The sequence below is a fragment of the Grus americana genome, chromosome 8, assembly GCF_028858705.1.
Source record: "Grus americana isolate bGruAme1 chromosome 8, bGruAme1.mat, whole genome shotgun sequence".
NCBI classification, from domain to species: Eukaryota; Metazoa; Chordata; class Aves; order Gruiformes; family Gruidae; genus Grus; species Grus americana.
This window is the reverse complement of record NC_072859.1, coordinates 18,009,308-18,033,799: the sequence shown is the minus strand read 5'-3', so window position 1 is coordinate 18,033,799 and position 24,492 is coordinate 18,009,308. Positions and strand designations below refer to the sequence as shown.

Below are 24,492 nucleotides of genomic sequence, written 5' to 3'. Positions count from 1 at the left end.
TTTCAAATTCATCAAAGAATTGCATTGTAGCACTTGACAAGCGGTAGCAGCAGCATTGTATCTTTATTATACTTCAGAAAGAAACAGTATGGATAAATAAAGATCTCTACTGAAAGCAGAATTCAATTTTCTGTTGACTTTGGTATTAGCCAGATATTGTGATCTGACCATTTACCTGTATCTACTTTTGCTGCTGGAAGGCTTTTTGGTGAGCCATAACACATACCAAGTGAAGACTCAGCTTTCATTTTTTGATTTGGCACCACTTTAGCTCCCACTGTTTTCGGTGTTAAGTAAAAGGCTGTATATGCTTGCTGTATATCAAGGCCAACTTTGGGAAAAAAAAAATTAAAATTTTAAATTGCTGTAAACTGTTTCTAAACTACCTTCAAGTGTTATAAAGATTTTAAGAAATTATAAATGTTATTAAAAGATCGTGGAAATTTGTTAAGATAATGTACTGTTAAAAGCACAGTATTATATGAATGGATTCTTTATGACCGAGATTAAAAAACCAAAACATTTTCAGAATTAAAGACATGGTTACTAAATGAGTAACAAAATTAGTCCCTTTAACAGAATTTTTCTGTATTGTTTTAAAACTACGTTTATCTATGGCTTTGCACTGCAGATATAATTTTAACTTTAAAATTCTACTACAGTCTGTGTTACAGGAGTATCAGCAGCTCTGTATTGGCAAAGGTGTAAAATGAGTATGTTGATAGTACTTTTGAAGTTGAATGTTAATAATGGTTCTAAATTCTAACTGAACCAACATTCATATAAGACTATGAGACACACCATTTGTAAAAAGAATATTTTTGTCTTTTAATAGGCAAATATTGCTGGAAAACCAGACAAGCTTTTAAAAAAATGAAAGATTTCCTTCAAGCCTGAAACAGAAACAGACTTTAAAATAAGAGACTAGTGTTGAGGAATATTAGCTAACATAAATAAGTAGGTTTTAATTAGAATAGATGACTTCGGAATATAATAGAGTGTGATCTGCGCTGTTTGCTTAGCTTTACTTAGCATGAGTAGCTAGATTTGCTGAAGCCTTTAGGCTGCGATAGAGGTATTTTTCTCAGTAATTTTCCTAGTAGTTTTCCTAACAGCTGCTACAGTGCTGTGTTTAGTCTTTTAGTATGGGAAAGTATTTTGATATCACACTAATGTCTTGGTAGTATTTTTCCAAGTCTGGGACTCTTCAGTTCTCCATATTCCACCAGCAAGGGCAGGTGTACAAGAAGTGTAAACCAGAAGATAAGGAGGCTCCAACCTTCGGGGAAAACTGCAGCAACTGCAAGTCAACAAGATAAAAGCCTGCCTGGACACAGAAGAAGAATCCCATTAGATGTTAGAAGACCCCAGATCAAAAATCACCATTGGACAAAAGGATGCATGGACAGTGCATGAAGGGCGCTTGAGGGGCGGGTGTATGAGACCCAGGGGTATAATTACCCCAGGATTTCTTTGTTCTGGGTCCCTCTTTTTGGAGGGACTCAGCCCGGGCTGATCCTGCTGCTGCACCTTTCAATTAAATTAATTATTTTATAAAATCCGACACCTGAGACTCTGCTGCAGGAAACCTAGCGTTGAACCCAAAGAAGGAGGAAGAGCACCCAAGAATAAGTGTGTGTATGTGTGTGTGACACCACAAATGGTGTATGAATGCTGGGGCAGCAGCTACTCCTTTAACAACTAGGAAAAGCTGCTTTTAGTCTAGCTTCACTGTTACCAACTTCAAATAAATTAACTGTTTTGTTGAGTTTTACTGAACTCAGTGCAACGTGTAGATAGCCAAGTAGTAATAAAAGGACATTTTTTTATTCATCTCTGATCCTCCTTTCTTCTGAGCCACGGGTTTAGCTGTAGGAATACAGATTATTCCAGGCTTGATTATGGTAATAGTCTCAATATTCAATGTTTATCATGGAAGCACAAATATATTTCAGTTAATCTAGCACACAGCAATGTTCTTTACAGGTGGGGCATGATGACAGAATTTAATACAGCCAGTCTGTTTTTAAAGTGTATTTCAAAGTTCTATGTTTCAAGGTCATCACTGTCTCTCCTCATCTGCTGCTATAGTTCCAATTCTATGGAAATTGACACTGAGGGGACCAATGTTTAAATCTACACACATTAAGGCACAAAATTTTCCACTGTAGAAATTTCCTGCTACTGAAGTGGAGATGAATCCATATCTAATACTTTTTTATCACAATGCAAAACCAAACCATTCACAAAGACAGCTCTTCCCAGCATAAATAACCTATCAAGCTGATAGGGTATCCCTACTGAAAGTTAATTCCACTTGAAGGCACAGGGCAAAGGAGAATCCTAATCTGTATCCACAGAGCAAAATACTAACAGTTTTGATGTTTCCCAATTCATTACTATGCTAGTAAATGGAATGAACAGATACATAGTTAGGACTGTTAGGTAATACTCAACCCAGTAAAAAACATGTAATAGAATTTTGTTTTGAGATCAGGTAATTTTATTATTTGGCTTGATATAAAGCAGTCTAATAATTTATTCAAAATTCTTATGCAGTGGTTTTTAAATTAAAAGCATACCTATCAACCTACCATAATCAGAACTAATTAAATTTATACTAATTTCCTGTGATTTAAGAGCTCTTTTCACTTCAATTTTCCTCATCCAGTTTCCAGTTTTGAGCAGCGCAGAATCCCTGTAATATATCAGTAAAGTTTTGTTAGACATGGACAATGAAAACTAGAGTGTATACGATGGCATCTGTAACCAAGTGAAGGAGCCTTTATTTGGTCTTAGTTCTTGGATTTTGCTTGATAAGTGGCTTAAGAATAACCTTCCAATAACATATGATTTATGGCCATAAGAGGGCCAGGATCCTGCAGATCAGTTTCAGTTCTGCCAAAAGTGCCAGACTTCAGCCAGAACTCATGTGAAAGCCATGCGATTGGAAAAGATTTTATTTCTCTTTTCCCATTTGCTCCAAGCATATCTTAGCCAACTGGAGGATTTAATTCCATCTCTGAGTGAAAAACAATTTTGACAATCTGATATAATTAAAGAAATATAGCTAATAAGAGTAAGTAACAACTTGAGAATGTATACTTTTAATAGGTATTTAACTTATATATATATTTATGTGGAAATTATTATGACTTCCATAATATGACAGCAGAGTTGTACAGATATTTACACATACTCTGTGTACTGACAAGCACAGTGGCATGTTTTTGGGGTTTCTGAATCTTGTGCAGCATTTTAAATGACAACAGTGACTAGAAAATGCTGTAGGATAAAGAATAATTTTGTACCATTTGGCATCAGTAGAAAGGACTGCAAAAACTGCAAGTCACAGAAAGAATTAAAAGCCAACACCTTTAAGAGACATGAGGCAAAAAACCCTGATCATACATACATAATTTTCTGATTAAAAATGACTTGGTTGTCAGCATCTCCTATGACCAGTGTAACATAGTGAAAGTCTGTCGCTGTTCTCTTTGTCTGTAGCTGCTCATAGTTTGTTAATTTGATGGTTACTAAGATTTCAGCCAATGTATCACTGTATTTTGGAAGCTAGGAAAAAAATGATATAGAAGATGACATAACTGCTAAAATATGCAAAGTAAAATATATGCCCTTCCATAAATTTTTAACTGTTGATACAAGCACAAAAGCTCAATTCAAGCAATTTCGATTTGTAGTACAATTTTTATTTGTTGTTCAGAGACAGTACTAACTTGCCCATAGCTAAATATGCTAAAATTCATTAAGTACTGAGAATAAAAGACAGCCTACACTGAGCCCTTGAAAAATCCTCCTCTGTTCAATGCAAAGAGAAAGATGTAAGAAGAAAACTAGGTATATTTTGGCATCCCACATTCCTCTATAAGATATTTATAATTGTTAAATCTTTCTTCTGATAATAACTTTAGAGATACTCATCTAGTATTATGTCAAATGAAAAACTAAAATAGAATTGATCGTTGTAACACACATTTATTGAATTTTTAACTTCAAAGGTGTCTTCATTTGTACCAACTTCACAAGACACTTTAATGCTATTTTTCAAATTTTGCATTTCAGAAAGGTAGAGTGGCTATGTGACCTGTTTGAAGACAAAATGCCTATCAGAGCCTCAAAGCTCTGGAATTGTACCCTTCCTTTGAAAGGGCACCAGCTGGATTAATGGAATAATTTACTGTTTCTCTGTATTCCTAAGTGTGGCATAGAAAATAAACATGAGTTAATACTTCTTCACTAAGTTTTATATGGATGTTTTTCTGTCTCTAGGGTTTGTTTATATTCAAAATAGAAGAGACCTCTCCTCTCAGACTCACATATAATGCTAGAATATGGAATATACTGGGTTGCATCTGCAACATAAAATGCTATTAATGAGAGAGACAGAGAAAGGGGCCAAGGTATTATAGGGAATGTCTATTCCAAGGGTCTCCTTTGATGTTCAAGAGTTTGATTATACTGCTAAGGTGGAAGGAGGCCACAATACTGCGTAATCTTCTATCAGCAAAGGCTCAAAATTTCTTTAAGTCAGTATTTGCTCTTTCATTTAATAATATCAGCATAAAACCGTAAAATAAATAGAAAAGCATTTACCTGCTCAATGTCAAGTTCATATTTTGGAAGGTACAAAACAGATTCTTTTATCTGGTTTCCAAAAGGAGGATGTCTGTTTAAAATCTGCAAAGATAATTTCATTTCTGATACATTCAGCTGATCAGAGATGGCAACAGAAATGTAAATCCAAGGAATCAAAGTCACCAGAGTAATTATACTATCAACAAAAGCCCTTATCACTTCTGGTTCTCTACTGTCAGTGATGCCCAGAATAGCAACAAACCAGAAAAAAATTCCAATACTTTCTGATGTTGCTACCACTTCTGTTCAGGTAACAGCCAATGAACTAGCCAATGACCTCAAAACCTGACTATTTACGTTTTATATGAGATGACTCTTCTATGTTGCCCTAGCTTTAGTCAAAAGACAGGAAAACTGCAAAAGAGGGCAGAAAAGAGAAATCAAATTCCTAAAACCAAACCAGAACAATTTCCTTTAGAAATCTGTTATACCTTCCAGAACACTGGAAAACCAGTTTCCTCAGAAAAGAAGCCAAGAGCCAAAGAACTTGTCCTGGGGTAAAATCTAACTTAATGTGTTGGGTTTGCGTGGCAGGGTTTTGGTAGCGGGGGGGCTACAGGGGTGGCTTCTGTGAGAAGCTGCTAGAAGCTCCCCCTGTGTCTGACAGAGCCAATGCCAGCCGGCTCTAAGACGGGCCCGCCGCTGGCCAAGGCCAAGCCAATCAGCGCCTCTGTGATAACATATTTAAGAAGTAGAAAAATACTTAGAGAGAGAGCTTTTGCAGCCGGAGAGAGGAGTGAGAAGATGTAAGAAACTCTGCAGACACCAAGGTCAGTGCAGATGGAGGGGGAGGAGGAGCTCCAGGCGCCGGAGCAGAGATCCCCCTGCAGCCCGTGGTGAAGGCCATGGTGAAGCAGGCTGTCCCCCTGCAGCCCATGGAGGAAGGATGAGGGGGTGTAGCGATTCCACCTGCAGCCCGTGGAGGACCCCACGCCAGAGCAGGTGGAGGCACCTGAAGGAGGCTGCGGCCCGTGGGAAGCCCATGCTGGAGCAAGTTCCAGGCCGGACCGGTGGACCCGTGAAGAGGGGAGCCCACGCCAGGGCAGGTTTGCTGGCAGGACTTGTGACCCCGTGGGGGACCCCACGCTGGAGCAGTTTGCTCCTGAAGGTCTGCACCCCGTGAGAGGGACTCCATGCTGGAGCAGGGGAACGATGAGAGGAGTCCTCCCCCTGAGGACAAAGAAGCGGCAGAAACACCGTGAGATGAACTGACCGTAACCCCCATTCCCCGTCCCCCTGTGCCGCTGAGGGGGGGGAAGGTTGAAGCCGGGAGTGAAGTTGAGCCCGGGAAGATGGGAGGGGTGGGGGGAAGTGTTTTAAGAGTTGATTTTATTTTCTCATTCCTCTACTCTGTTTTGCCTAGTAATAAATTAGATGAATTCCCTCTCTAAGTTTGGTCTGTTTTGCTCGTGACGATAATTAGTGAGTGATCTCTCCCTGTCCTTATCTCGACCTGCAAGCATTTCATTATGCCTTTTCTCCCCTGTTTAGTGAATGAGGGGAGTGAGAGAGCGGCTCTGGTGGGCACCTGGCCCCCAGCCAGGCTCAACCCACCACACTTCCCTAAAATAAGAAGTGCTTTATAGAGGACTCAGAAGAATTTCATTCTATGACTATCTATAACTAGCAATAATGGAAATTCAGGATTCTCATCATTAACATACCTTAAGAGAAACTGTAAATACATATTCCCTTTTATATTTTTGCTAATACTCCTAAAAGGCAAATGCATATTGTCCTTTTGTTTCAAACCACGTTGATGATGAAATTCTACACATTTAAGCAACTGCCTTCCAAAACCAGCCAAATCAGTGAAATCATCCACATTAAATTTGCTAGAACAAAGCATCATACACATTTTCAAGGAAAAATAGTAGTAGCCACATATATTTCTTTTAATTCACTAGTATAAATGAATAAACCACTTAGAACACTCAATTTTGCTGACAATCATATAGCAGATATATATTAACCATACCACTTTTACTGGTAACAATATTAATACTCAATGTTTTCCTTATCATATTTATCTGTGTACAAAATAATAAATTACCAATTCAAGCTCCCTTGCATTTGTGTCTTCTATTTTTTTAAATGATGTCAGCCCAGCATTTACCATTGCATTTGACAGTGATACACCTGTGAAAAATTTAAGTTTTATGCTGTTAAATGACAATCACTAATCTCAAATTATTCTCAACTGCATTATAGCAAGTAAAAACAAACCAGAAATCATTTTATAGTATGTTTGTCCCACCTTTTTGCCCAGCAAATCACTAAATTTCTTTTCAATTGATTAAATGTTTTAGTATTATTTAATTTCATTTATCCATTAGTAACAAGAAAAATCAAACATGAAAACATTCAATATTTCAATACTGACAATTTTTAGATACATTTTCTAGAGTAAAACAGATTTTAGATCACTTTCTACAAGAGTCAAGAAACATGTTCTGCATTATATGATGAAAAAAGCACATCACACAGCTTTCTGTGTCTCAATTTTTTTCCCTGTTCAAGGAATTATTTAACTATGTTAAAGTCATAAGGATCTCAATGTTTCTGAGAATAATGAAATTCAGTCAAAACAAATATTTATTAAAATCTTCTAGGAGACTGCAGTTTTAGAAAGAAATCTTCCCATGGCATATCTGCCACAAAAGTAGACTGGCAGAGAATTCCACGTACAATCTTATTCCTCTTTGTTGTGATTCCCAGTTCTTTCAAACTTCCAGTGAGATCCAGAGTCATCATAGCATATTAAAAGGCATTTCCCTTACCTGGAACTACAGCTTACTACAATAACTGCAATAATTTTAGACCAAAGATAGTACCAAAGACTTAGAATGAGTATGTGGATTCTTCATATGTAATTCTGTAGAAACAGTAAAAGATCTGAAAATTAAGTGGGATACCTCTCAAGAGACACTTAGGTTGCTTCTTGAAAGACGTTACAGTAATGTATAGGAAAAGACTCATTTCAACTCAAGAATTTAATGATTTAGAGAAACAGAAGACCCTCCATCCTTTTGTGTATATTTAAACACCTTTTGGGTATGACTTAGGGAAAGCATCTTCTACCATCTCCCCTGTCCTTTGCAGAAGCTCCGCAAACAGTCTGAAGACTGAAGACTCTCACTTATTGCTTCTGCAGCTATTTCAGTTAGAGCTGTTGCCTTGTTTCTTTGTAAGTGAAGCTGAAGACTAGTTCTTTTGTCATAACTCCTAAAATGGTGGAAGGGTTTCCATCAGTGAAGAAAATACGAGATATAAATAAGACTTTTTATCTATTTCTGAGCAAGAAAAAAATGGAGGTGGATATCAAATCGAACAAGTAGTAAAGGTGGTAAAATCCTGTATGGCAACTGATCATTATCCTGTCTGGCAGAACAAGCAAACAGAAATCAAGCATATCACACAGCAACAAGAAGGAGCATCATTATTGGACAAGAGTAACCAACTGAGATAGCTGTAGAAATGCAGTAAGAATTCTGCTGAATCCTCAGTCTCAGTAAGGCCAAATGTCAGTTAAAGAACAGTCACTCTTACAAAGGAAATACTAGTTACTAAGGCTTTTTTAGGATTCAAAAAATAACATACTGAGGTAAGAGTTTAAAAATTAGGGATTTCAGAATATGTTGGATGATATCAGTAAATTTCTGTGAGCTCAAACAATTCACTTAGCTTCACAAAGTCATGACAGAGGTAAAGAATCAGACATTGTAATATAGGAATCAATTCAATACCTCATTCAGGAAAAGAGAGTGAACTGTCAGCAGACGGTTCAAAAGAAGCCTGTGAGCAGAACAAATGGAACTTTGAAAGTTAGCAATTCTTTGTAACATATGCTGCAAAAGCAATGAAAGCATAGGAAAAAATACCAAAAGGAAAACAGGACAAAGATGTGTATATATAGCACTTCTATTATTAAAAACCTGACTTTATTCTATTGAATATAGTGTACAGGAAAGGATTTGTCTGCACTGTGCCACGTTTATTCCATTCATCCTAACCCCCTAGAAATGCTGAACATGAGGCATACTCCTCAGATGACCATTTGCACGTTGGCACAGATCCATAAGTAGCAGAAAGGGGTTCCCATCATACTGTGCTGTGCACAAGCTAACAAGCCCTCTCCCTTGCAGAGGACTCCAAAATTTCTGAACTCCTTTTTAAATTTTGAAATTTTTGCATTCCTCAGGGGTCAGTACTGGGACCGGCACTGTTCAACATCTTTGTCAGCAACATGGACAATGGGATCGAGCGCGCCCTCAGCAAGTTTGCCAACGACACCAAGCTGTGTGGTGTGGTCGACATGCTGGAGGGATGGGGTGCCATCCAGAGGGACCTTGACAGGCTGGAGAGGTGGGACTGTGCAATGCATAAAGTTCAACAAGGCCAAATGCAAGGTCCTGCACGTGGGTCGGCACAATCCCAAGCACAATGATAGGCTGGGCGAGGAATGGATTGAGAGCAGCCCCGAGGAGAAGGACTTGGGGGTATTGATTGATGAGAAGCTCAACATGAGCTGGCAGTGTGCACTCGCAGCCCAGAAAGCCAACCGTGTCCTGGGCTGCATCAAAAGCAGTGTGACCAGCAGGTCGAGGGAGGTGATCCTGCCCCTCTACTCCGCTCTTGTGAGACCCCACCTGGAGTACTGCATCCAGCTCTGGGGGCCCCAGTACAGGAGAGACATGGAGCTGTTGGATTGAGTCCAGAGGAGGGCCACGAAGCTGATCAGAGGGCTGGAGCACCTCTCCTGTGAGGACAGGCTGAGAGAGTTGGCATTGTTCAGCCTGGAGAAGAGAAGGCTCCGGGGAGACCTTAGAGCAGCCTTCCAGTACCTAAAGGGGCCTACAGGAAAGCTGGAGAGGGACTGTTTACAAGGGCATGGAGTGATAGGACAAGGGGGAATGGGTTTAAGCTGAAGGAGGGTCGATTTAGATTAGATGTTGGAAAGAAATTCTTTACTGTGAGGGTGGTGAGGCACTGGAACAGGTTGCCCAGAGAGGTTGTGGAGGCCCCATCCCTGGAAGTGTTCAAGGCCAGGTTGGATGAGGCTTTGGGAAACCTGGTCTAGGGGAGGGTGTCCCTGCCCACAGCACGGGGGTTGGAACTAGATGATCTTTGAGGTCCCTTCCAACCCAACCCATTCTAAGATTCTGTTCTATGAAATAATGATGACAAGCCTGTACTTCCAGCCAGAAGTTCATCCAGTGATAGGAAAAAGATTATCAGAAACTTGTGATCCTCATGTGTATAAGAATCTCATGCAGAGTAATTTTTTTTCTATTTCATGATTCCTATTCATGTCAATGCAAATTAAAGGGCTTTCATGCATATGAGTAACAGGACCTACAGTGACAGCTGTTTGGAAAGGAAGGCATAGCCTAGTCAGAGATGTGCAATCACATAAACATGGAATATGCCCCAGATACAGACATGAACATTAAGAAAAAGGAACAACTCTGAAATACTTTGAAAGCTTGAAGAAAATTACTAAACAGATTATTTTTGCTTTTATGATAACAGACTATCCTGACAACTGTGGTACTCAACTGTGGCAAATGAGTAATTAGGAGACTCATTTAATTATGTAAGCAGACACCCCAGAAATTAGCAGGCTAATTTTGAGTTTTGATTCTCTTTTGATCAGATTACACCTTTATCATTTCTGACTAGTACCTACCAATTTTTTCCAATTGTTTAGACACATGAAGTGAGTTTTCCCAAAGTTTGCATCTGAAACACTTTGCTAAAATCAAAGAGTTTAATAAAGCAGAAAAGTTGTTCTTACATGATGACAGGAAGTCAGATAACCCTGTAAAAATAAGATTGACTTGTATTAATCACATAAAATGTAGCTTATTATTATATGTACCAAAAAAGGATTAAATTTTACCATACATCTAGTAACTCTTAAGCCATTTCTAAATATTCTGCCAGTATCTTGTGTCAAAGTAAAGTCTTGAATTGGAATGCATCCTAGCTGAGCCTGAATAAGACTGGAAAAAAAAAATTTGGTATATAAGCCATACTGTAAGCAAAGTATAACAACATAAAAGTTTCTACCAGAAAACAAAAGAAAATTCAGAATAGAAATAATGAAATGCAAGATCTGGTCCTCTATAAAGCGATACAAATTTTAGCATGGACTTCAACAGACATAAAATGACAGCTTTTCAATAAAAAGTAACAACACAATATAATATTTACCAGTTTATTTTCATTTCTCTTGTTTTTATCTTCCCCTCCATTGGAAACCTATGCATGAAAATATACATATGTCCTGCTATTAATTTTATTTATTGCTAAAAAGATACTTTATCAATGTATTTATTTTTTATACCTGATAGTTATTTTATCCTTGTCTTTATTCAAAGTGTTCAGGATTTTCTTTTCATTTGTTCTTAACTTGACATCCAGAAATTCTGTGCAGTTGGAGATCATTGTAATCTGCAACAATTTAACTTTTTTATTAATTGTTTTTCTTTGCCATTTTTTCTACCACTTCTTCAACTTTTTTTTTCCTTTCAGGTTTTAGATTACTATTGCACTTGAAATTATCCAAAATCAGCCACACTGCTAACACTTTGATGTACAAGGCAAATATAAATAGGTTTTGCTATCTGTTATGTATTTCACTTTACTTTCTTTATACTTTAGTAACAAAGATAGCCATAGGATAACAGGCATTCAATTTTTTCATAGCCAATCTGTTCTACCATAGTATGTGCTTGAAAACAAAATGTCTTTTGTGACTTAACAGCAGAAATAACAACCTGTTATCTGAGAGAGGAAAATTACTTAAAACAGCAAGACAATAACATTCCTTTAAAAGTAAAATCTGCTCTCCATGCAGCTAGTTTTTGACATAAGAAATAACTACTAAACTGCAAAACAATACAGTGTTTATTACATAAACAGAACAGCTTCAGCAACTTTGTATCTTCATAAGCAAGGTTAGGGAGGGGAGAAAGAGCTGGAAATTGAAAGATCTCAGAGTACAAAGCCTCAAAAATACTCGATATGGAGTTTAGTTAGATGTATTCTCTAAAACTTTATATTTTATATAAACAAAGTCTGAGCTCTTTAAAAGAAATAAAACCTTCTGCTTCTTATCTTTGATTCTGTTGAATTATGTAAATTTTCTTTAAAAAGTTAAATTACCAATTCATTCAAAGTCTCTGTTCCCTTAATTGTGAAAAATTGTTTCACTGTATCAAATGCAATATAATACCACGCCATTAATCTTCCAGTCTCTGTAAAAGAAGAATAACCTTAACAAATAAATATGCCAAGCATTTTTTTACTGTATTTTTCATAAAGTCACAAAATCAGATTAATTTTATTACACGGCTCTCTGAGATTTACCAGCACGGACTCAGTATGTTATTGCCCCCAGCTGTCTGATGGATATTACTGACCCCATCACAGAGTGGCAGAAAGAAACACGTGCCAGTTAGAGTTTTCTCCAATGGAGATGGATTCATCCTAATATACCAGACTGTGAACTGTGGTTGCTGAGAAGCCAACCAGCTCTATCAGAGGCTTATAGAGAAGAGCAGATAAAAACTGTCCTTCATTGCACTGCATCATATCCAATTATCGTGTGATAATGTTCTGTAATTTTCTCCTAATCTGCAACAATATTTCCAGCAACAACAAGAGAAGATCTATTCATGGATCAATGTTAAGAGACTGAACTTCCATGATTTGTTAAAGAAACTTGCTCATATATTCTTGTCAAACAATCTCTCAGATTCTACTCTCTACTACATTTGTGTACTCCTATTAATGCAGTTCACTACTATCTCAACATCACTTCTGAAAATTAGTTTATCTTAAAAAAAGTGTTACCTGTTGGTTTGAAATTATTTGCTTCATCCATCCTGATCAAATCAAAAGATGATAAATCATTTAAGTTCTTCAAACACAGTTCTGTCAACAATTTGAAAATATATTCATTTTTAGTACGTGCAGGAAAAACTTACCTTTGTACTAACCACAAACATCATCATCAAACTGCAATGAATATATATCCAAGTAATTCCACTGAACTCAAGGTTTTAGATTATGATCCTACTTCTACTGAAGTTGGTGGTTAACTTCTGCTTGGCAAAAGCTCACTCAAAGATATTTGATACAGGACAACCCAGGTCTTTTTCAGTAAAGCAAAAGTAGCAAAGTAAAAGAAACTAGATGCACGGAATGTAGGCTGCTGTATTCAATTCTGAATGACGGACTGGAGAGCCCACAGTATTTATACAAAAGATTTCCACTACAGTGTTAATACTTAAATGGTTGAAACTTCAAATATCCACAGGTATTTAGGAATTCTTGATGAGAAATTTTCATCCTGTATCAGATGCATTTGTATTTACTTCACTAAACCTATTTAGTCAGATATCTGCATGAGGATGACCTATTTAGTCAGATATCTGCATGAGGATGACCAAAGGGTTTTATTTTTCTTTCAAAACCAAGGTAATGAAAAGGCAAAAATTACATTAATATAATGTTCAGAATTTAAAAGTAAGTTGGGAAAGCACTCAAAGTGGTAGTTCCCATAGCAACCAGAAATCATTCACATTGCACATGAAATGTATGAAAACATAACTAACTATATATATTACTACAAAATATTTCATGTGTACAGGTAAAAGGAGCTAGTTTCTGCAAGAACTTTAAAAAGAGGTTGCTTTTCAGATCAGAGCACTTCAAGGAAATATAATCCACACCTAAAAAGCATTTGTAAGTGAAGTCTTCTACCCTAGCACTATCTGTAGAGGTGATTTCAAACCATGCTTTCTCCCATAAAGGCTTATTTAGGTAGTAACATTCCCTCTGTTCCTTTCAATCTACATGCTAAAAATAGAAATGTCCTGATCTAAAAGACAGGAAAAGGTAGAAAACAACTGAACGAGCATATGAACTAGGTAACTTTTCTTACTGATAAGCACTCCTTTTTTTCCTATCTGCAAATCACAGTCAATGTCTCTCATATTTGGAGACTTCAAGTAGTAGTGTATATAAAAGTGTATTTCTGGAGATGGGTCCTGAAACCCTTATGCAATAAACAGCCTCAGCATAGTTCCACTGAGCCCAACATCAATCATAAATTTTTCTGTACAATCGTGTAAAATTTAATAAATGTGTAAGTGGAGTCCAAGTATTGGGTCTACAAATTTCAGGGCATGTATCAGTCTATGTTTTCATGTACCAGGGCCTCCTCCAGATACTTAAGCTCCAGAAGGTCTATTATACAAATATACATAATAATGGTAGACATGAGGATGTTCACTGAAGAGAGAAAAACCACATTTGTAGATTTGCAGACCTCCATTTACAATCTTAGCAAGTAGTCTTTTATTAATATATTTATTTTGGATCTACTAGAAAACTGACAGTAAAATAAATAAATGAGTTGTATGCCAATTCCATATCTAAAGATGAGAGGCACTGATTCCCAAACTATTTAGTCAGCTGTTTGTTTTCTGATGGAATTGTAAATAACTAAAAAATAGTATTTAAAAAAACCCAACAACCCCCCCCCCCAAAAAAAAATCCCAACAAACAAACCAAAAACCCCAAACCAATGATTGGGCTTCATTCAAGTCTTAGCAAAAAAAAAAAAAAAAAAAAAAGCCTCTTAAAAGTAGTCTTCTGGTAATTTTTACAGTATTACAGGAAAAACATGGTGCTGCTAATTTATTTATTTATTTTCTATCTATAAAGTTGGATGCCTCGTTCTCACATTACTGCTCACTTGAAGACCAAGTGCAATTTCTTAATTAAGTATTTGTATTCTCTTAGTTCTTTCCTATTGTATTATGCATTTGCTACTCATATGCAATTTTTAAAACTAAATTTGGAATTAAAATAACAAAATAACTCTTAAGAGGATCTACTGAATCCATACATCTGAGAGATGACTGATATTGTATGGAATGTTTAATGCACAGAAATCTTGGAAAGACTGCAAGTCTTCCGTTGACACCCCTAAGCAAAATGAGTAATTCAATACATAAGGGCCAAATTTCAGGTAACAAGCAAACAATACACTAGAATTGGAGAATACATCTCCAATGCAAAATGTCATGGTCAGAGAATGAAATTCTTAGCTCATACCAGTCCAGATGTCTGAATAGCAAACCTGTACAAGTACTGTGACATACCTGTACAAAAATACAGAATTTAAGATTTGTTCCTATCCTCCAATTCCCTGAGTCCATCACTGGACAAGATCTGCCACATACTGGAGTTCTCCAAAATTCCTTTTTCACATCATTTATGCATTTTTGAATGACCATTGCAAAAATATTCATCATAAAAAAATTGTGTTCTCTCTCTCTCCACCTGCTCTTTATTATTGCTGCCTAATGTGCTATAATAATGCAATTTTAAACTGTTTCTGAACAAGGTGAAGATGTTTACATTTTACATCCTTTATTTTCAAGTCTAAATTTATGATGAAGGGAAGATGACAATTTCTGAAAAGGGCTTTTTTGAAAGTATAGAAGAGAAATTAATGAAAGAAAATGAGATCAATCAAAGGAAAATTAGGAAGAATGACAATAAGTATATGGAGATGAGGTAGGTAAAGGCATTGAATTTTTTGTCTATACAAGAAAAACTTTTCCGCCAGTCAAAATGTACTGATAGTGTTTCAAAACTATTAATAATTAAATAAAATCAATAGCACAACATAGTAAATTACATTTGTTCTGTGAATGGATCTATTGAAATTAACAGAGATATATAATAAACATGCATGAACCTGCCCTAAAATGTAACATTTTACTGAAAAAAGCTTAAAAGCTACCTACCTTGTAATTTTGCTTCAATTCCAATTTTATCCAATCCAGATGAAAAACCTTCATGAAAAGACAAAAGGCTTTTTAACCTTATACAATTATATACTTCCTCCTCAATATCATTACCCATCAAAACTGATTTACTGATTTTTGGGAGCCAGACAAATACCCCAAAGTGAAAAATTTGTAAATAAGTGGGAACAAGTCAAAAGCCTTACATAGTGTAAATATCCAAGTATCAATAAGTGGCTATTAGAACAGACATGCAAAGGTAAAAGCTGCAGGTATTCCCCTACATAAAATATCAGAGTCTTAAAAGTTGCAGAAATGTCAGTGAGCAACTTCACATGTAGAGTTTTCCTATTTTAGAATACAGGAAAGCCACCTAAATTGTAACATCCGTTCAAGTACTAGATGTACTATTCTCCAGTCTATAAATCTATAATCCTAAAAAAAAATCTATAACTCCTAAAAAAAAAAAAAAGTCTCCAGCAAGTGCCCAATGACTTCATAATCAGGTGTATAGCAAGTGGCCAGGAACAACGATATGGTCAGGGCTGGGGACTGAGTGGCTGTTCTGGACAAAACAAATTGAAGATATCAGCATTAAGATTATTGAAATTTTGTTTTAGAAAAAACTATGAAATATTAGACAATTTTTTTCTTATCAGCATATTACATATTCAGTGCTGAAAAGTACATTATGGCTTGATCCTGCATCAGTACATGGTCCAGTGTATAAAGAACAAAAGAAACAGATCATTATGAAGCTGTAAGCGGCTTCTTCATAGTTTTTAAATGCTATACCATGCTGAAACTCCTATTACTTATATTAAAGCAACTGAAACTGTTGGTCCTAAAAATATCACAGGCCATACTACACATCTTTTTTTCAACCCCTTATGAAATAGTCTGTAAGAGATCAAAAGAAACAAATAATATGGATCTAACACATTGTAATGTCATAGTTTAGATCAATTAAAAAACCCCGAACAAACCATAATGAGTTGGATTTTTTAAGGCTCTAATGTACAAGAATGTTGATCGTATCCATTCCAAAGCTACAGTGACATCTGTGACAGTATGTAGCACTATTTCTGCATTTAAGTGCTCAACAAGATGTCTGTGCAAGCTATAAAAAAAAAAAATAAGTACGTACATTTAACAGTTATACAAAAAGTGCTAAAACTATTTTTTGGGAAAAAAAACCAAAACAACCCCCTCCCCCAAAACCACAGTTTTGTTTTTGGTTTTTTTTACTGTCAACTGTTCACTTTGATCAGTGAAATCAATAGAAAACAGTAAAGAATATGAGAATATGTAAATAATCAACAATGTATTTTGTTTATTATGGCTTCATGTCCAGCAAGCAAAAATTAAAAAAACCCTCTGTCAACTCTTGACCTCATGATTATTTAGAAAACAAAGCCACATATATTTAAAAGTTACAGTACAGTGTTGATATTTTCAATATATTTGAAAAATTAAACCGTAACATAATTACATGAGCAAAATTTCCTGGTTTACTCTTTAATGTCTTAACTCTCCTACATATTTCTCTTGATATTCTGTTCACAACAAGTGAATTCTGTAGTCTGATATTTTCCAGACTTTATCATCTAAAAAAATCAGAGACACGATCTAGGTTCAATTCTTGCTTTTTGTCTTTGCAGTATGTACTATTTCAGTTTCTTCAGTCTTCCAGCAGGAATCTACAACTTTTTTTTTTTTTTTAAGATGTTCTAACCATGGTTTTAGCTGATAAAACATTGGCTGTTAACACCTTGATTTGATTTTCCTTATTTTTTTCTTAAATTTCTTCTAAATAGACCAAAAAACCACTCCAAAACCCACCTGAAAAAACACGTTCTGTAGAAACTATGAAACATTGCTACCATCTATATAGTCTTATAAAAAATACTCAGTTACCTGCTCTCTATTATATCAGCACCATTTAACATCTGTATATACTTTGCCCTTGTACTCCAACGAGTCATAATAACTGCTGTAGCTGTAGTGTCAAACTGTGAAATAAAACCACAAACAAAATCTGCTCTCTAGCTCTTAGCAAGAAAATTCCAGTTGAATATGCATCATATATCTTTTGAAACCATGAAAACAGACTCCTTAAAATCCTTGTTGAAATGCCTGTTGAATGCCAAGGCCTCTCTAACTTAAAGCGAAGTTCTAACTCATCGGGTAGCAAGCAGGACTCAGGATTCCAGCCATTGTTGGCAAGCAGGTCAGTGCACCAGCCTATATGTGCTTATGTACATATAGCAGAGACATGTCGAGAAACGCCACCAACGTAAACTGTTACTGACCTCCTTACAAGGTCCACTGCTAAGGAAGGAATTCCTAACCACAACCACAGAAAATAATTTACTGAAACGAATTCTCATTAGTAATCCCCAAACATTAGTAAGTCTTGAATGAACAGTCAAGCCTTTTCTTGTAATTTTTTATAATCTTCATCATCTACTCTCAAGCCACCTCACTTCAATTATTTTGTTTTGTAATGGAAAAAATACTGTTAGACTGATTGGTTTTTGCACAAGACGTTTCCTGGCTTGCATTTTTTAGATCAGACTAGTGTATGACTCCGTAAATTAAACTAGTTTAGGATTCTGAGTCACAACTCTAAAAATCTTACTGAATTACAATCTCTACCAAAAAAACCCCAATCAGTTAAGAAAGTTAGGAATATTGGAATTTCCATACTAGTTTAGATCTTAGGTCCAGATAAAATACTGTCACGTACACAACATACTACAGTAGATAATATAAGCAGCCTCTGGAGACAGATGTGGCGTAAGCTATCTACCGTATTAGGCTTTATCTGTATTTCTAAAAATTAAAAGACTTAAAAGTGTAAGATTTAACATAAATGATTTGGAGACTTTAAAGAGCCATAATTAAAATAACCATTTTTAAATCCTAACCCCCCTTCCTTTTTACAGCCAAAGCAATGTAGACTTTCTAAAACACAGCATTCTTGGCATGAGCAACCTCTTGTGGAAACAAAATGAATTATAGCTTTTTGAAGGCAGTGTTTCTGACCCTCCCCCTCTGCTCTACTCCTAAGTTAATTAGATGTTTCCTTGTTCTGATGTTATGACAACAAAAGCACATTGCTCTCTATACTGTTCAATATTCCAGAATTTTTATCATGCTATTTATAAGTTATTTTTCTCTAATCCTCATTCATTATGTAACCCAAATGTAATCTTTAGATCTTTTTCCACAGCAAGGTGAAGCAGTACTTTTTAGTGGACGATACAAAAGCAGATTTCCTTCTCATTAAGAAGTTACCCAGGAGTAATTTAACTATTATAACAAGCCTTTGAAAACCAAATGCTGCAGTAAAATTGTTGGCATTTTAGTTTCTTTGCCAAGAATATTTTCTACTGATTCACCTACAGGTAGCATCAATACAATATAGCATTAACTTACTTGAGGCCTTCCTGCTCTCCCAATCATTTGCAGAATATCAGTTTCATTGTACTCTTGAAACACTCCTCCAACATAGTGCATTGTGGATTTTATAACCACCAGATGTGCAGGTAGATTGACTCCCATAGCTAAGGTGCTAGTAGTAACTACATCAGATGAAAGTATATTGATTGTAAGATGAACACCATTGAAATGTCTGGCAGACATTAAACAAGCAGCAAATAAGTGACTAAGTCTTGATTCCTAAGAGCTCTTACTTTCTAGTGAAGTCAGTGGGTGTTCTGGACCACAAAGAATTAGACGTAGATTACAGACATGTATTTGCATAACAATTTCTGTATACCTGATCATTCATTTATTATCAAGTATTCTCTAACAAATTACATGCCAGAAATTTTTATTTAAACATTCCTTAATATTTGGAGATAATCCAGAATCCAATCCATCTTCAATATAACACACACACATACTGTGTATTTCCATATTTCTTCATGGATAGATAATTGAATACAGCCATGACTTCAGCTTGCTTTGTAGTGATCAATATCTTTAAGATTTTTTTTTTAAGTTATCGGTCATTAACATTGTTTATAGCCATGGTACCAAACCAGAATCACCACCAATACTATCACAATACTTTACCAATACAGACTCTCACATGGAAAACACCAGTCAAGTTTGTGGCAAATTATCTCACTCTCATGTTTTATAAATCACTTTATCTAACAAATATATGAGGTGGCAGGAACTGAACATGGAAAACCAGCTATACAGGCCAACTGATATAACTATTCCACTAGGAAAACAAAGTATTAATGAATTTTCCAATTCTTTTCTGAAACAAAAGGAGAACTAAAATAGTTACTATAGGTGCATCAGGAAAGAAGAATCCAATCTAAACTAAAGGCATAACCACACCATCTTGTGAGAATATTTTTCATATTGTGATTATATGCAAAATGGGAAATTTGTCAAAGCAAAAAAGTTGCAAAGAAAGGTTACTTAGCAGTGCAATCAGAGCTTCAGTCCATGTATTTATGTCTATGTGTATACACACACACAGAGTGAGTACACTCTATCTCAAGACCAAAGAATTTTTCCCCTTTGCAGTATCTGTGAAAGGTGTGTTAAAACCCTACCCTCCATCATGCTCACATACATATAAAGCAGAATATGCCCCATACTCTTTCAGTTTCCCCTAAGTTGTAGAAATGTAATTCTAGTATCTCAGATGATTCTGAAATATTCATACAAACTATAAATTTCAAAGGACTTAAGCACCAATAAGCAACTTTGCATTCTTTCAGTGATAGTCCACGTGTACGTTCACCCCGTGCTCAGCTGTAGCAGAGTCTCAAAGTTATTTTTGCAAAGAGCAATTGTAGAAGCACAGTCTCCTGAGATTTCAGAAATGGCACCGCAGTTGGCAAAGCCATACACAGTGCAGCAGGCAGCCAAAATACAGATTGCAGGGATGCGGAGACTTTTCAGTACTGTGGACATTGCAACTCTAATAAGGTTGCCAGATCATAGTAAGAGTATCTACCTTAAATTTTCATAGTGAGTCATGACCATTGCACAGGAAAGGAAAAAAGTCCATAAATCTTTCAGTGTTGTACATGAACCACACAGACAATTCCCCATAGGGTCTGAATCTTTTCTAAAGCAAAAGAAAGCCTGAAGAAGATGAGACCATCACATCTCAGATACCTTCTCATTTCAGGTAACAGCAGATGGAATATTTCTTAGGCACCTCTCCATCAGTCAAAACACCTTGCATGGGAGTTTGAAAATAGTATCCTGCCCATCTAAGAAGCATAAATGTAAAAGATTACCTTCAGGGAAGCCACTGCTGCAAAGTACACAAAGAAAGAAAACATCACATGAAGTCTGAGGAAAGACACACTAGCAGAGAGTTCCACCTCACCAGGATGGCTCAGTGGTATGAAAAGGAAATGGACATGGCCAGACTCAGATAGATATATGAGGGAGGATGACCTCTGTATATGCTGAAAAGAAGAAAAGTTCTATGGTCTTTAGTAACAGCGCATATGTATACTCACAGGGTAAAAGCGCACGTGAAACACAAACACATCTTTATCTGGATTCCAAACTAATTCCAAAGGTTAAACAAACTACAGAATCATAAAACATTACTACTTCCAAACAGCAGTCTTCTCAGGATACATTCACACCATTTTGACTTTTGAAGTTAAATTTACTTACAAAGTACTGGTAAGTCTCCTACAGTAAAAGCTGCTTCAATTATTTTTCTGTCAGATATTTCCATACCCGCATGATGATAAGCCACACCATACATTAAAAGATCTGATAAAGAAATAATTATATCCATCACTTCACTAAGTTTACTCACGCAAGTATTCATTCACAGAGGAGAGTAGTAGTAGGTTATATTTACCTCTCAGTTTGGAATCTTTCAATGAATTTGCAGACCTCTGTAATCTATGCAACACAAAAAAATAAAAATGAATACTTCAGAATCACAAAAGAGGTTCACTAATGTAAGTGGAATATACAAAGATGCAAGTATGTTTTTCAAATGCAAAAAACAAAGCTTCACACAAAACTAGATACACAATTACTTGATTAAAGCTTGTATGATATATTCACTGACATGTACATTTTTTACATACTTTCCCATAGTTCTACTGCATTTGTGCTTTTTAAGGACATTCTTAGTTTTCAACTGCATGTTAGACTATCAAAAGGACATAGTCTTAAAATAACTTTTTAAATATACATTCTTTGGATATTTTCAACAATCACCACCTTTCCCAACTTCGCAAACTGAACAAACTGACTCTCTGGGGCAGCTGTTGCAGCCTTTCCAGCCCAGTCATTTTTCCAGGTCACAACCTACAATCCAGATGTGTTGATCACATAAGCAAAGACGACCATGTTTGAGGTCCAAAATCAGGAAGTAGTTTCTGCAGCTGCCATGACTAGGCAACCCTGAAGTAAGTAATAATATGGGTCAGGGCTGTATTTATTAAAGGTATCTGATAATGCAAAGACTACTTATGGCTTATCTTAAAACACTAGGAAGACCACATCCAATTCAACTATTCATATACTTAATCTTTTCACTACAAGGCCTTATAGGTCCATAGGAATTAATATTTGTATGTTTAGAAAGCAGCTTTTAGAAACAACTTAATGTTTGTGAAAAGTATGCTAAAAATCTAAGCAGCAAAACTTCCCAAGACAAGTGCCAATTTACCAAAAAGAATGTCAACTGTGATGATGATTTTGTTGCAGATGTTCATCTGCTAGAAATTGTATTAGCTCAACAGCTTTCTTCACAGATGTCACAGGTTTATTAAAACACACAAACACTTATTAACAACTCACATATAAAAATACCTTTGTTTCTGTTCCACACTCAGTAGAAATTTAGCATCTTTTGCAAGAACAGAAGCGGCCTGCTGTACTCCTTTTCTTGTGGCACAAAACTATAAATAAGAAAAGATTTTTTTGAATCAACACTTTTAAGAAAGAAGCAATTTCAAATGTGATGAAAAAAAATCTGTTGTACCACAAGTGCTGGTTTTTGTTCCGAGTATGTTTGTATAATACTAGCTATCTTGTAGTTGAGAGTTAAGTCAAATTTGAATTCTGTCTGATTGTCACTGCAAGGAAAACCAAGAACAATTTTGCGTAGCTTCACTGGTCGTTGATCCTCGTCTATTTTCAGACATACAGCAGGCATCTTACTATCTGAAAGCCATTCTGCAATCTTTAAAAAAAAAAAAGAAATAGAATGGAAATTATAAATTTCTGCTTTTAATTATGCTCTGCTCTAACTGCGCACACAATAATTAATTTACCTTTTGTCATATGTAAAACTATTAACACATTTGACATTGCTTTTATCATTAAAATCACAGGTGAAGTTTTGCTTTCTACGGGATCAATATAATTCGGACTGAAATCTCAAGTTTGTTGTGATTTGTACTTAAGAGACAAAAAATCACGAACAGAAATCTTAAAACTGAACCATGTCCATACTCGGCTGATAGTTCCATATGGTTGTAAGTCATTTGTTACATAAACATCAACCTCACAGCTATCTTCAGATGACGGCCTCCAAATGACAACTTTGTTATCAATCTGAATGTATAACTCCACATAAATTATAAAATACAAGACATTAATTAAAATACAGTTAAAATCTAACTCTTACATCTTCAGCATTTGGAATTGTTGCAGAAACAGCTACAAATCTCAAGGGAGGAGTGTCATGATTCTCTAAAAGACGCCAAAGAGAAGACTGAACAGTCTTCATCCGACTGACTACAACTTCTAATGTTGCGCCACGGTTTTCATCCTTTATAACATGCACCTATTAGGAATTTTAAAAGATTTGCTAAATATTTCTCCAGTTACAATCTGTACATGTGTTAAATAAATGTTACATTTTCTAAGTTTCCTTTTACTTCAAGAACAAAACCAGTGCATATAAACCACTACTTTTCTTACCTCATCAATGAGAAACAGTCGTACAAGCTGGACTATAGAGTTGTCTCTCCACCTTCTAGTCATGCTATCCCATTTTTCCTAGGAGAAAAAAATCAACACAACAAAACAACAGAAAGTGAAAGATGTTTTGAAGGCCAACGTATGCCAGAAGTACAGTACAGTCAGACATGCCTAAACTTTAATAAATCTTTAAATAAAATCAGTTAAATTAATTTAAGCTCATGCCATGTATGTTTCATCTGGCATATTATTATATTACTAACTTGTTTATATGAACCAATAGTATGCACAGCAGTGTGCAGGCAAGCATAAGGATCATAAAACTACTACTTACTACAAAAAAAAAGGAGCCATCCTAGTAGCATACAATTAATAGACTACTAATGTCTGCTTATTCTAGGTTTTTGTAAGAACTGGGATTGAAACCTACAGGTGTAGTGATAATAATGTGAGCATGATGTATTTCAAATAAATCATCCATCACTGTATCTCCTGTCAGTTCCTTGCAGCTGAGTCCTATAGGTCCAAATTTTTCTTTCCAATCATCAAAACGCTGACTACATAGAGCTTTTATTGGAGCCACTAAAAATTACACAAAATAATCAGAATTATATAAAGAAAACCAAATCTTCAACCATATTGCTAAAGCAACTAAATGTATACATTTTTAAGATGACTTCTTGAATTTAATTTTACAATTTTCAGCTTTGCTCCCAGAACCATAAAATTTGTAATGGGTATTATTATCCTTATTATCCTATTCCATGTGCACAGATCGATGTTGAGCTTTTGGCCTCCGTTCTTCCCTATCAGCAATCAGAAACGGAACCCTTTAATTAAGGTTATTTCTGCCCTCTTTTAATCCTGCTTTTTTTCCTCAATCTCACATGGAAACAATCATTCAGCTATCAAAGGTTTCCTCACAGACAGAAATACATCTTTTCTAATGGAAGATCATACAAATACCAACCTTTTTCCAGACAGAAAAGGGGTTATAAATGAGAAACCACCCATGAGCAAGAGATAGAATACCAGAAGACATCAAAATCTATCTAAACCAAACGTT

The 24,492-nt window shown here is 35.8% G+C and overlaps 1 protein-coding gene across 1 annotated transcript in view; it reads right to left on the bottom strand.

Moving 5' to 3' along the window:
- HFM1 (helicase for meiosis 1) overlaps positions 1 to 24,492 on the bottom strand; it is a 41,946-nt gene that overhangs the window by 6,598 nt on the left and 10,856 nt on the right. The window contains 22 exon segments of the mRNA XM_054834431.1: positions 176 to 331; positions 2,595 to 2,698; positions 3,416 to 3,573; positions 4,615 to 4,698; positions 6,710 to 6,795; positions 10,346 to 10,477; positions 10,564 to 10,661; positions 10,873 to 10,920; positions 11,006 to 11,112; positions 11,827 to 11,918; positions 12,517 to 12,597; positions 15,486 to 15,533; positions 16,472 to 16,605; positions 17,403 to 17,497; positions 18,927 to 19,072; positions 21,153 to 21,254; positions 21,346 to 21,389; positions 22,311 to 22,399; positions 22,483 to 22,683; positions 23,131 to 23,289; positions 23,427 to 23,504; positions 23,857 to 24,008. Coding sequence (XP_054690406.1) covers positions 176 to 331; positions 2,595 to 2,698; positions 3,416 to 3,573; positions 4,615 to 4,698; positions 6,710 to 6,795; positions 10,346 to 10,477; positions 10,564 to 10,661; positions 10,873 to 10,920; positions 11,006 to 11,112; positions 11,827 to 11,918; positions 12,517 to 12,597; positions 15,486 to 15,533; positions 16,472 to 16,605; positions 17,403 to 17,497; positions 18,927 to 19,072; positions 21,153 to 21,254; positions 21,346 to 21,389; positions 22,311 to 22,399; positions 22,483 to 22,683; positions 23,131 to 23,289; positions 23,427 to 23,504; positions 23,857 to 24,008 — 2,394 coding nt within the window.